Genomic DNA, 13918 nt, shown 5'->3' with positions numbered 1-13918 from the left:
AGTGCTCCATAATTCAAGGACAACCTGACAGTGGCAGTCCGCTAACAACTCTTAATCCAGACCACAGCCCACAGGGTTTAAAGTAGACCTATCTGTTGTATGAATAGCGAATGAGAGAATCAACGTAAGCTGATTAAGAGAGTTAAGAGTTTTATCTGTGGGACCACTGTACAGGGTACAGTATGAAGCTCAATTTCGCAACTAGGTGAGTGTATAGTGTCCCATTAAAAGGAAGCGATACGGCAAACTGGTCCTTCAGTACTTCGAATACCCAGTTCGTGTCCACTGAAACTTTTTAACTACACCAAAACAGTCATCCTTTTATTTACAACAACAACAAAAAACTAAAAGAACCAAAAGAAGCGAATGAATAATCATCTTTGTCATTGTCGTCCTTGCCATTATGTCACCATCATCATAATTTATCGGCGACAGCAATTCCCGAACACGCATTCTGGCAGCATAACGCCAATTGCCATCTCTTATCAATGCTTCATTTTGTCATGAAGTAATGAGCTCTATATTTGCGCATCATGTACGGTTCTATGATAAGCCACACCGGATAAACCCTTACGCCCCCACATCATCCCGTCCCATCCATCCACTTTTCCGTTAATAGATTGTCGAGAGGTGGTATTGTCTAGACTGGTGCGGGCCAGAAATAGCTTGACATCTTCGTCATACACCAAAACACTGCGTGTGTGTTGCGTCTCACAACACAACTGTTTTGGTAAACTTGTTCCCTTATCGGTTGGATAAAGGTTAGTATCACCGAGTTGATGGACCAATCCCGGACGTCCGTGATCGAGAGTCAGCCGTGCACGCGTCGCATTGGGACTACCGCTGTCGGTGATGTACCCCTATATAAGGTGACGGTATGGAGAATGTGTAGATACTATTGACTGAACCAAGTCAACGTGAGGTACACCAAGAGAAAAATGAAACAGCCAATTTGCACGGTATCGTTCAGCGGCGTGTGTTGTGTGTAGTACCAGTGCAGTATCAATGCGTGTGTGAGTGAACTGCAGACACGCATACAAAGGTCTTTGCAGCGATACATAATTTTACTCAGGAAAATCTGTGGTTTGTTCGGCGGGCTGGTTTTCCCTTTCCGACAGATAATCACATGGTGGTGATAGGAACTGGCTGCACCATTTGGTTACCGACAACAAGAAGGCGGGCAGTCAGGGATATTATTGTACGTCGGCCGCTGACCTGCCGCTGGCAGAAGATGGGCACGTTGGTCCCACCACGGATGACGTCCCTGCATCTCACCGTGATGTGCCTGGCGCTGTGGGCGCTGCTCCAGGCAGCTACCGGTGGCTCGGGCCAGTGTAAGCTCAACTTCCAGGAGTATCAGAATCGCCGTCGCTCGGCCATCCAGGCTCAGATCTTGAGCAAGCTGGGCCTGACGGCGCCTCCCACGGACATTGGGCCGGAGGAGGTGCCAGAGGATGTTATAGCCATGTACAACGAGACGGTCAGGATCCTTGAGGAGCGGAGAGAGATGATGGAGTCGGTCTGCCAGCAAGCTCAATCGGAGGAGTACTTCGCTAAGGTGCCCAAGGTTTACCCGTTGGACAAGAAAGGTAAGATTTCAACCCTAGTCCCGAATCCTCCCATTTTAATATGATTTTCCACACACTCTAGGGGGTTAGGCCGGTTTTTAAAACACCAGCATTCGAAAAGATAGTTATCCTAGTTCAATGGTTGGTTTTCGTCTTCGATGATTTTGATATTCGTGAAGAACTGGTAAAGTTTTATATAGTAAATCCAATTCATTATCATTTCTATCTACTAAGTAGGCTACTATCAATCAAATTATATAAATATTATACAGTTGCGTAAACTACGCCGCCAGTAGCTGCCGCTGCAGCTAGGCTTATCGCGCAGTATAGATAATCAAGATGTGATATCTATGACGGTGTAATATGCAATGTGCCATTTAGTACAGTGAACATTCGGTCATGGCATGTATCCCTGCAAAAAAAAATTTTCCTTTTATTCAAAGTCTTTTTTTTCTTCTCAAAACAAAATGCAAATGTTTCTACAATTGTGACCATACTGAAGTTTAATGCCCATGTAGCGTGTTCATTTTTTGGAGATTAAAAAAAAAATGGTTTGACTGTCCGCAACTACATCTGTCCATGGTACGAATTTTATGATTGCCACTGTAAATCACGTATGACATTGACGCAGTCTGGCATTGTTTACAGTTTGCCGTACGGTGTTTATATCGCAAAGTTCGCCAGCATTGAAACTAAAATCCGGATGACTCAATCACGCCAACCGAAAATCAAAATAAACACGGCAGCCCTATCTCACGCTGAGGAACACCGTGGTTTCCTTAACAAGAGTAGCGGGTCGGGCATGCCAGACACGAAAGATAGCCCGGTATTCATGCACACTATATTAATCAGTTAATGAAAATTATCTGCACTGTGCACTTTTACCATCAAAAATATGGTCGAGGTTTAACGACCAATAAGTAGACCGGTGAATGGCATAAATATAGTAAAGATATTGACGACCTACTGAGTTTATTAAATGAATCGATGTTTTTTCCATAAAGAATCCCGTTTCAATATAACCTTAAGTATAAAACGGCACAGCCATTTTTAACAAAGAAAATGAGGTTAGGTAAGGTTCAACCTGATAAATCTAGCGTAACATAGTTTCAAAACATCCCATAGGGCTTACTACAGGCGGCTTTCGAATAGCGAGCATGCAAGTTGTAACCTTCGTATTTAGAGAAATCCCCAAAGTAAACCTGCCTCACAATAGGACCGCCTGCTGGGCACGGCAGGTCTGCAAAAAGCACAAGAATGAACGAAGCCGCTCCCGTACCATAGTACAAAAACCTATTTAGTGACGGTCGGTTAAGTTCTGAGTACTGACGCAAAGAAATACAATGTACATGATACTCCACCAGTCCTCTGAGTGAGGGGAAATTAGACCACGTTGCCGCGAGCGCGTCTTGTCCGTGGACTCCAGGGACCAGAACGGGAGACCCCGGCCAAAATGACGTTGTCAAGTCGAATAACGTCCAAGACGAAACACCCCAACCGCCAGGCAATAGGAAACGTTACGAGTCAGAGACTACAAGGTTAATGAGCAGGTCATTGATTGGCTGTAAGTTGTCCTACTGCGGCGTTGTTAGTCTCTGTTCCTGGCGTCGCCCTGAGGCGGTCTCAGAAGGAGCTCCTGTCGTAATTGACTAATGAGTTTGAGATTGGCAGAGATCACATTCCCAGGGTACTGTTTCGATGTCTTGTATGGTTTCTGTTCCAATATCAGCGGCTTTTATTTCGCAATCGGAAAAATTGTGTTATCGCCGTCTACCACTAAAATTGGCTGCATTGGCCAAAATTACTGCATGTTGTTTTCGTACTTCACGCTGAAATCCGAGTATTCTATAGAGAATCGTCTCCGTCCTCAACAAAACGTCCATCAGGATCAATATGGACTACCAAAAGTTTGGAGGTCATTCCACCATGTTTATACATTATAACGTGAACACAAAACATTCTGAACTGAAAAACAGATCAATACAGAAAGTTTGGATAAAAAATCCCTAATCTTAATATATTCGGATAAATAACAGGAATTGGCAGTTTGGAAGTTGACTTTTCACCGCAACAATTGTCAACAGCTTGTTCAATTGTCCTGAAAAGTAAATTTACGTGGAGGCAACTTTCTTTTTATATGCAATGTTTCTTTTTTATGCCTCGTGCCAGCGGTCATTTGGACAAGTGAACAGTTGATATTGTAATCATCATAACACAAGCTTATCGCAAGGGCAATCATAAATTACATGATCAATGGTGTACGGCTGATGGCCTTGTGGCCTGTGGCACGAAGTGCAACGGAGGTTGTGGGATAGGTTTTTCCTTTTGGGGCTTTAGGAGAAGAAAAAATGAAAGTCATCAAGATGGTATCAGACGTCTTAAATGAAAGTAGGGCACTTCATCTGTACAAAATGAGGATAAAGAAAACCGCATTTTTTTGTTGGATTAATAGGTCGAAATCCTTGGAATTCTGTGTGTTATGGGGAAAGAAAGGTTCCTGTGTAATTATCAAAAGTTAATTTTCTATGAGTATCGAAAGTGACCTTTCATTTATATATTAAAAAAAAATATCAATGTACCCTTTTATTTTTCCTGGAGGGCATCGGCAGTGGTGGCAGGGGTTTTGGCAAAGTATTAGTTTTCCAAATATCATGAAAACACAGAGTTGATATATCAGACGGTATAGATTGTATTATACTATAAAGGTAATTTTTCTTGGAGGGAGATAATTGTGGTAAGGAAATTCCATCCAAAATCGTATACACAATTCCTCCACTCCAAAAATGAATCCCACCATCTTAATGGAGTTATTTACATGTTTTTGTTTAAGTTCATATTTTCACATATTATTCCGAAAATCAACCCGTACTTGAGCTTTTATTTGCTCCTTATTTTTTGGGTGTCCTCTCAAACAAATTAAGGAGATTATACGTGTACATGTACATGTGATGCACGGTACATTTTCAAGGTCAAACTGGTCACGTCTCCAACCTACATTATGCCAATCACATACAGGCTATTTGCCCCGCATGTGTTAAAGACGACCCAAGACGACATTGACGTCCACGAACTCACACAGCTCGAAATATCGCCCGGGCACGGTGATTGAATCTTCGGCTGTTGGTACACGACGAAACTGGATGGGATTTTGAGTGTTGTCTGGGATTTTTTAACCTTGGCCTCAATTGGTTCTCGCATAGGGCCTGGAGATGAAATCAGTGCCGATCATAGGAAAAACTGCTGTGGCTAGTGATTGATCTGAAAGAACCAACAGATACAATAAATTATGCGAAGTTACAGGTGCTGGGGAAACGGCTTAGTGCATTGCCATTAGGGAGTTATGACTGGAATCTTGTCTGTGATATCATTTCTATATAATAATTGCACTTAGTCTCCTTACATTATACACAGTGTAATGAGGATATCCATGTTCGTCTATTAAGAGGTACAGGGAGTAGGTTAGGACAACATTATGTGCACGTTGCACACAACTATTTTGGAAATTAGTCTTATAAGTACTTCCTTAAATTTACTTTTAACTTCTAATTGTATTGGAAAATCTTGAAAAGATGCGAGTTTTCTGTAGGCCTAGAGAAGTGCTCATGCGGCTGCCCCAACAGGCCAAAGCCTATCCTGTAAAAGACAATGAAGCCCCCAAAACTGCCATATTAAAATATTCACGGTGAGGTCATATAGCTTGAGACCAATTACGTCATCATTAACGCCATTGTAATAGGCGCATAGTCCGCTAATTTTCTTCGTCATAACTTTTAACCCAATCGGATATTATTAAGGTTAAACAAATATTGTTACGATGAACGCGTCATATATTAATTTTACGAGGTAGAACATTGTTTTTAAAAGAACAGATATTCGAAGAAAATACCGGAGGGGCTAGAAAGGCGGCGCCATTACTTAGAATTTTGAGCATAGCCTGCAGCAAGGATGAACTTGAGACACGGGCGAAGAAAGTCGCAATCGTGTCGACACGGCTATTTAATCAGGCACAGTGTCCTTTCTCCGTGGAATACCCTTTCATGCAGTTGTTTAAGACATGGACTGAAGGTTTTATGGGGGCCGGGAAGGTATTTCCGAGTGGGCGAACTAAGTCGCACCATCACTGAGAGGACAACGACTGACAGAACAGCCTAGGTCTGTGGTATGAGAGGCCTCTGAAAATAGACTGGGCGGAATGCTGACATTTCTTATGTCCCTACACGGAGTTGCGTATCTAGGTGCACGGCTTCCATTCGTAAGGCTCTCTTGGAAGACCTTATGCCTAGAAATTCAACTCTCGATATGGGGTGAATGCAGTTTTAGTTTTCTAAATAAAATCATCTTGTGCACGCTGGTATATAGCAGATTTTACTTTTTCACATCACTGCACTCAGGGTTGATACTCATTGCAGCGCTGTGTTACCGTCATTTTCATAAGACAACTGTAAATGTGGATAGAAGGGAAAACATAACGTCTCATTCTACTGTGTTGCAATGGGCAACTTGTGCAAAAACAGTTGTATTCATTCAAAATCCCCAATTCATCACCCCACCTCACCCCCCCCCCCAAAAAAAAAACCCCACAAAGGCTGGTCTGCACGAAATCTCAAAATATATTTAGCTGCATAGGCCTACATCAATGTAGGCCTACTGCATTCTGTACAGCGAGTGGGATTAAAATGATCAAAAATATCAATGCTCATTTAAATTTCTATACAGAAAACAGGAAAGGATTTCTCAAATTCCACTGTTTGTTAAAGAAATTATATTAAAAACAGTATTTTTTCCGTTCATAATTCCTAAGCCGGAAAAAATACTGCAATTATGTTGTACTCGATTTTCCTGAATACGAAATTGACCGGCCTGATAAATCCTCTTTGCTTTTTTCCTTTAGTTAAAGGGAATGTACATCATTGGCTTTTGCTGTAATTTTCAGAAATGAACTATTTGAGGGGTTAGTATAATAGATCAAATATTGTTACACTGACATTTTTGAAGTTTTGTGTTCGAAAAGGTTGGAAAAACCAAGAAAAACAAAAATGTTCAAGTAGTCTGGTTCCCTGACTCCACAGAAGATAAAATGGATCAATTTATAGATGATGGAAAATTGTAAGGCAAGGGAACCAGTGTAGCTGGCCTGCACCCGTTCATGAACATGTAACCAATAGCAAACAAAATTTGGGCTGAAAAAATGTTAAATTTGGAGCAGTAGTTGAAAAATAGTTAGGTTTTTCCAACGCTGGTCGGCCGACCACCGTTGGAAATGTCTACAAAAATACTATTTTCTTGAAAATGACTTCACACCAGTTGCCATAATTTTACAGGATGCTTGAGACTGTCATTTACCAACATCCTAGTAAAGTATTTCGTAAAAACTTGGTAGTTTTATTTTTCGATGTTTGCAAATGTTGTATATTCCCTTTAACAAAATTGAGGAATCTAATTATTAAATATTATAAGACTGATATTGGTTTGTATTCTTGTTTGCGTGCAGTGAACCCAGACATCGACAACTACCAGACAATGAAGCTCAAACAGTCCAAGTTTTTCCGTTTTGATCTGAGCTCCTACACCGCTGACGTTAACTCGGACGAGGTATTCGAGGCGGAGCTCAGACTCTACCAACTGCCCAACGCTATGAAGGAAGAGGAGCAGCACATCGACGTGTACCAGCTAATACCGTCTCCTAGCAACGGCAACCCCGGGAGGAAGCACGTCTTCAGCACGGTGCTGGATACCACGACGGAGGGCTGGATCAAGATAGACGTCACTCAAGCCGTCCGAGAGTGGGTCAGCATACCAGGTGTGTAACACATGGTAGTGTGGAACTAGTGATGCTAATTTATTAAAATGATATAGTAATAAATTATGCTATCCAATGCTACAACAGCCAATCGATTTGCTGCACAGCTGAGATCCAGCCAATAAAAATGGCATTTTTAACTTCATAATCTTGACAAATAATTGCTAATTAAGGGTCAATTTTGTAAGCTTGGACATGCAGGCCGAGTTGTAAGTCGAAATCAAGTTCAAGATAACATAAACTGTTGAACTCAAGTAGACCCAAAAGTCAAATCACGGAAGTGGGAAGTTGAGTCGAAGTCAAGTCTCCACAACACCAACGCCAACCACAGCATGCAACAAATAGCCATATCATTTTAAAGTTCACCACATTGGCTCTTATACATGTACCATGATACATTTCTTGTCATTTTCTTGGACACAGGTTCAAATCTTGGCATTGAGGTAACGACCCCCTGTGATGACACAATCCACGTGCTTTTTGCTCGTAAGTATCCATTTTACAGAAACAACAATGTCAAGCACTTACACTTGAAAAAAAGGGGTGCGGAATTTGTCTAAAATAAAATATAGACTCTTATATAGGGATCTAAACTCTTCGTGTGAACACATTTTACTTGAAAATTATTTGATAATTATTTTAAAATTGAACAAAGAAATTGACAGGAGCGGAGCTTGAACCTGCGACCTCCGAATTGCCTGAGTCCAGTGCTCTATTAACTGAGCAAGAGATGTTTGAGTAATAGGAGTTAACAACTGAACATCATGCGCTTCAGCAAAATGCAAGTTTTCATAAAGTATTTAAGTCATTTTAACGCTCAGGTATACCCTATACTTTTGTCAGATCCAAAGGGAACTATGCCCAGTGTTAAAATGCCGACACGAGGCGACCAGCAGATGGCAGACATGTCCCCACGGGAACAGCACCCACGACTGATCGTGCTGGCCCCGGCCAACGACACCATAGGCTCCAACAGCGGCACCGGTCACCGCAGTCGACGGAGTACCTCCACCTACGGTCAGAACACCTGCTCGGACCAGACGCAGCCCAGCTGTTGCCTGCGGCAGTTCTATGTCAACTTTAAACGCCACTTGGGCTGGGGCTGGATACGTCAGCCTAAGGGTTACTACCCAAACTACTGCGCCGGTTCCTGCTCGTACGTCAACGGCAGCGTATGGAACGCACAAACTCACCACGGCTCGGTGCTGGATACGTACCGGCGACTGAACCCAGACGCTTCGCCCTCGCCTTGCTGTTCGCCTCGGAGTTTTAAACCACTTCATATATTGTTTTACGATAAGGGCAGGCCTTTGTTTAGAGAACTGCCGAACGCCATTGTGACATCGTGTCAGTGCAGCTAGTACGGAAAGCATCGGCTTTTAACGTAGCTTTAGCTGTGTACTCAAGTTGAGAATAATGCATCGGATTTGCACTGAAACGGCATCGTGGCTTAAACTTTTTGATGGGCACAGTCAAGTATCACCAGTTTTCTTCCTCAAACACCAACTTAAACGGAGTGTCATCTCCGAAGACACCGCACAGATGTGATGTTACGCCTCGATGCCCCAAGCATAGGAATAACTTTGGAAAGAAAGCTAACAACTTTTTGTCCAGTTGGATAAAGCATTTGTCCACATGCAGTCGTGAAGCTGATGGGTTATTTTGAAGCAAATTGGTGTTCCGTTCCACATTGTAGCTACCGGGCCCTCTCTTGCACCATTGTTTTGCACACCGATGGTTCCCTTTGTACTTAATTACGAAATAAGGTTATTAGGAACCAGTAATGCAAACATCAATTGTCTGGTCTCAACCACCACTGCGTTCCGATCGAGACAGGCTAGTCAAACTATGATCAACCATCTTGCGCTCGAACCTGCTAATCATTGGTGATAGTGGAATTGGCCTAGGTACGGCTTCGAACATGATCATCTCAAGTGGAGTTGACTTCAAAGTGATCTCTGCAGAACCCTCATGATAGAATTTCGCATGTATGCACACGCAGAGTTCTTTTCTACTGGGGGGAAAAATCCGAATTAATTTTCTCTCCTATACACCCTGAACCGCGTGCATGCTTGCTTTGTTCGCGATATATCAGGTGAACTTGATACGATGTGGCTGTTCAATAGTATGTCATAAAATGCACACGGTTGTGACTGAGAAACATTTCGAGTTAAGAAAAATGAAAAAACTCGATAATTAAATGAATGAGGTTGATCACGATGCAGGGTTCGACAAGTGTTATATCAAGGAAATACTGAGATAGAGTATGTATATATTTTGCAGCGATACAATCGCTATTAAAAAAAAATTGACGTCTCCATCATAACGACAACTATTTGTTAAAATACATTTGTTTGAGTGAAAAATGTGTAATGAAAATTTTGACTTCCTAAAAACGGGTTTCTCAAACGCACCGCGCATGTCTCACAGCAACGAGAACGTCCTTAGGTCTAACACACTGGATTTTACAAGAGTCCATAATTTAATAACACTGGCGGTAACCACTCGGTCATTTTTGGTCTAACCGGTAAAACTGAACGTCTTGTCGATGACCGCTCTGCAAAAACAGTTGATGGAGATGTCTTACGCGCGGAGGGCGGTAGATAGACCTCCGGGCTATTTAAAAAAAAAACTGCTGTAAACTAAAAGGTACGAAGTACCGCGATATTTTTGTAAACTCAGTATATATCACGTAGCTTTTTGTTTAGCTTAATTACTGTTATTTGTTATTCAATTTTTTGAAAGTACTCGGGCTGTTTTACAGTGTCTTACTAAATTATTGGGGACAGACTAAAACAGTATATTTAAGCCTTAATTTATGGCAGAGTTAAGTTATGAATGAGATACCAAAGAGAGCTATGGACAATGAGAAGATGGCTGAGGCTGGACTGGATTCTAATAAAGTCAGAAAATATCAATGTATACTCTTGAATAAGGAAAAGAAGTGTGCAAAACGATGTATTCCTCCTTGGGAATGAAGGTGCGTAATCTGCTTTCGGGAGCCACAGGCGCAGCTTGGGAATTGACTTGAACAAAGGAAGTTATATGCAACTTAATATTAATGCAACAGGAATCAGTGAATCGAAGCAAACTCTTTTGAAACACATTGGGAGTGATTAAAAAAAGTTTGCCCTCTGCTGCTTAAAGTGAATGCGGTAATGAATGAAGGCTCGTCTTTGATGGCTCAGAAATATTCAGACTGTAAACGGTTTAACGGTATAAATATTCGGTATATTTATCGCTTCAAAGTTTATATAAAATAGAGTGCGAGTGCTCAAGTAAGTCTGGTGCCGACGAGCTGCTGACTCAAACCTACGGTGATCCCCGTAAAAACTTTCAGGAACCGGACCAAGATGGTGGCAGACATGGAAAGATTTACTTTGTCGACATACGGGAGATATGATAATGTTAATAACAATCAATATTTACAAGTTCAATAAAACATCTGTGGCGTTTTATATGTATATAATTGTTTCTGGAAGGCGCGTTTCTGATTTTTCTTATCACTGCTAGAAAGGCTGGGCATCATTGGGAGATGAATACCCAGCTAACGGGCTCAAAACAGCTGATTTGCAGCTTTTTTTCTTGACATTTCTCGGAACTTTATTTCGCTGTGCCAGGTAGGAATCGCCAACAAACATCTAGTGCACTCGCAAACATAGAAATCTTCATTATATGAGGCACGTGCCCAGTAACAAAAGAGTCACAACTTGGTATTATTTACCAAACGAAAATATTGAGTGTCTTTTAAATGGCCTCCGCTTTCTCGCGATATATATTAGCTCCATAGAAATCCCTCAAAGAAAGTCTGAAAACAGATCGAGGGATCACCGTTATAATACCGGCTGCCGAGATACGGCTATTGCTGCCGATTGTACATTAGTATAAACAAATCACGAGTACGTCTTTTCGTAAAAAAAGAAAGAAGTAAAGGTAAAGGGGGACGAACCTGTGTTCACAGGAACGTCTTTCGAAGCGATTTGGCCAGACTCGAGTCCATGAAATGCTGATGTGGGGGGGGGGGGAGAATCGCCACACCTCCTCAACAGCGAGTCTGTTACCTTCCCAGCGTTGGATAATGCCGGTACCCATTTAACATCTGGGTAGAGGATTAATTGAGGTAAAGCGCCTTACTCAAGGGCACAACACGCATGGCCACGTCGGGGCTCTAACCCACAATCTCACGATCATGAATCCTGTGCCCTACCGCTAGACCACACGTGCCCCCGTTAGGGCGGGGCTATTCACGAATTATCGTTAATTCCCTTTGCACTTTGCTTCTTCCTTATTTGCTTCTTCCTCATTTCGCAAATCACATAATTTTTCCCCATTTAAATCGAGAGAAAACACAAATACGGCCTCATAAGGACAGATATTGTCTTCGAGTTAAGTTACATCTGAACTTCACTTGAGCAAACGACAATGAAAGGGCGCTACTTTTAGTAGTAAATTGCCACAGTGCAGAAAACAAATATTTGCAACTATTAGTATGTGGCATTTGTTTGCAAATTGGATGTTGTATACTCACTTGATGCCAACTTTTAGCAAACGGTTCTCTTCTGCACTGAATACGTATCTCATGAAATATGATTGGTTTAAAAGTGTTGACATATTTTAATATTACTTAAATGTTTGGGTTACCTATTGGTTGCCTGTCGGCAGGACGTCCCAGGGAACATGGTATATTCAATACGATGATAGAAGTCTCTTGTGATGGGGTGACTTGTCACCAACGTATCACCAAATCATGATCGTTGGTAACATTTTTAAGATTTCTGCATTCTATTCGGTGAAGATGTGCTCAATAAATTATTCACTTTTAAATGCAATATTTCTCAAACGACTGGTATCTCTATACATTCTGGAGTGGTATCTATACAGTAGTCGTCTTGTACTATTTGTTTGTTTTTATTGTTTGTTTGAATCTCTTGATGGAGTATTTTCCATGGATAAACCACAACGTACAAATTTAGCGATGTTTACAGTTTTGCAGCGATTTCCGTTAGAAGATGTTTTTCAAATAGCGTTTTGGGGGGTATATTATTGCACAAGTTAAAAATACACAATCGAAGGGACAATCTGAAACGTTTTTTTTTTAAGATGAAGATATTAACTGCATGAATGGGCTTGCTCTGTATGGTTGGATTGAGTTCGGATCAGGTTTCGGTCGAGGGAGAAGCGCGTCATGAAATATCGCTTCAAAGCTGCGTGCGGGTGTAAATCAACTAAAAGCTAATCATTTCATCTGGCACTGTGACGGCCAACCTTGTTTATTGTTCCTATGTTGAAGCAAAAACTATGTTCTTCGCTGTGCAACGTCTAATGCTCAGCACTTCCATATGGAGGTAAACTACATCCTCTATGCCATATGTAAGCTATACTTTAACAATACGAACCCACTATAATAACACATTTTCGGCCGGAAGATGGGATTTGATTTCAGATACCAAATGACATCCGTTCTTCATCCATCTATTTTTATTTTAAGAGTTCTAACCTTTGGCACATTTCGAGTATCTGAAAACCGGATCTCTCCCCACAAAGTGGACCAACAGTAATCTATGATCTTTCACACAAAGCAAATAAAGAACTGAAACGCTGGGAGAGAGCATTACAAGTTATAAAATCTGACATTTTATTCTCGTGTCAACATATCTATACAATGTACACACGTGTGCTTAAAGTTACGGAAACATTTTAAACAGTAACAAAAGAGTACATTATTGCTTGGTTTGATAAAGCTTTGGGAAATCGAAATAAGCCTCTGTACTGATGACGTCACATTTTGTTTACACGTGTGCTTTCCTATGGGAGCCTGGTGGGGACGAAGGTTTCAGTGCCCAATAGAAAAGCGCGCAAGTAAACAAAGTGTGACGTCATCAGTCCAGAGGTTTACTGAAACTAGCCGATTTGATAAAGACTAGGGGCAGGAAGTGATTGCCGCGTGATGAGGAGGTTCGAAGTGAAGGGGGACGGGGAGGGGGACGGGTACGATGAGGGTATTTAAGGGGAATTGAGGTGAGTTGAATCGAATAGCTAAGTGCGATTGAGAATTTCAATCAAGTCAAAAGACGAATTTAAAACTCCGTGGCAATGATTTTAAGAAGAAAAGGTTCCCAACGCCAATGGGGCAGGCAAGCTGAGTCTCTGTGTGCCAACTTGACAATGACATTCGTCCATCTCAAACAAGTCAGGCCGAGAGTCGGGTCACACGTTAACAGCAAAACGATGACAAAGCTCTTGACTTGGGAAAATTTTGAATGACTGGTGATGGACCTATAACATGACAGTGGTTGTTCATGTGACTTTTTCTGTGGCCTAAAGGGGGTTGAAGGGTCCGATGGGCTGCAGGGTGATGACCTTTTAAATCAGGGTGTACACCGAATGCGAAGTCCTGTTCCCTTTGTAACTGTGAATTCGAGAATTACATGTTGGCAAAATTCCATTCCCATCACAAATAATTCAAACTTTCAACAAATGATCTCAAACGTCCGTGTTATAATTTACAACTCGCTGTATTAACAAAGTAAAAATACACTTGAGAATGTAC

At 41.6% G+C, this 13918-nt stretch overlaps 1 protein-coding gene across 1 annotated transcript; it reads left to right on the top strand.

The window, feature by feature from the left end:
• The first annotated feature begins 385 nt into the window (after positions 1-385).
• LOC119741605 (transforming growth factor beta-2 proprotein-like) lies at positions 386-10832 on the top strand. Its single transcript, XM_038217420.1, has 4 exons — positions 386-1589; positions 7060-7368; positions 7792-7854; positions 8212-10832. Exons 1-4 carry the CDS (start codon positions 1127-1129, stop codon positions 8727-8729), a joined length of 1353 nt encoding a protein of 450 aa, XP_038073348.1. The 5' UTR covers positions 386-1126; the 3' UTR covers positions 8730-10832.
• The last annotated feature ends 3086 nt before the right edge of the window (positions 10833-13918 follow it).

This window comes from Patiria miniata, unplaced genomic scaffold, assembly GCF_015706575.1.
Source record: "Patiria miniata isolate m_02_andy unplaced genomic scaffold, ASM1570657v1 HiC_scaffold_5, whole genome shotgun sequence".
NCBI lineage: Eukaryota > Metazoa > Echinodermata > Asteroidea > Valvatida > Asterinidae > Patiria > Patiria miniata.
Note: the sequence above shows the minus strand (reverse complement) of the source record. Positions and strands in the feature narration are given on the sequence as shown.

What these genes read in the sequence shown, in the direction of transcription:
- LOC119741605 (XM_038217420.1), top strand. Translation starts at nt 1,127, where the DNA reads ATGGTGGTGATAGGAACTGGCTGCACCATTTGGTTACCGACAACAAGA. An exon ending in TTACCCGTTGGACAAGAAAG is followed by an intron (nt 1,590 to 7,059) that starts GTAAGATTTCAA and finishes GTTTGCGTGCAG; the next exon opens with TGAACCCAGACATCGACAAC. An exon ending in AGAGTGGGTCAGCATACCAG is followed by an intron (nt 7,369 to 7,791) that starts GTGTGTAACACA and finishes TCTTGGACACAG; the next exon opens with GTTCAAATCTTGGCATTGAG.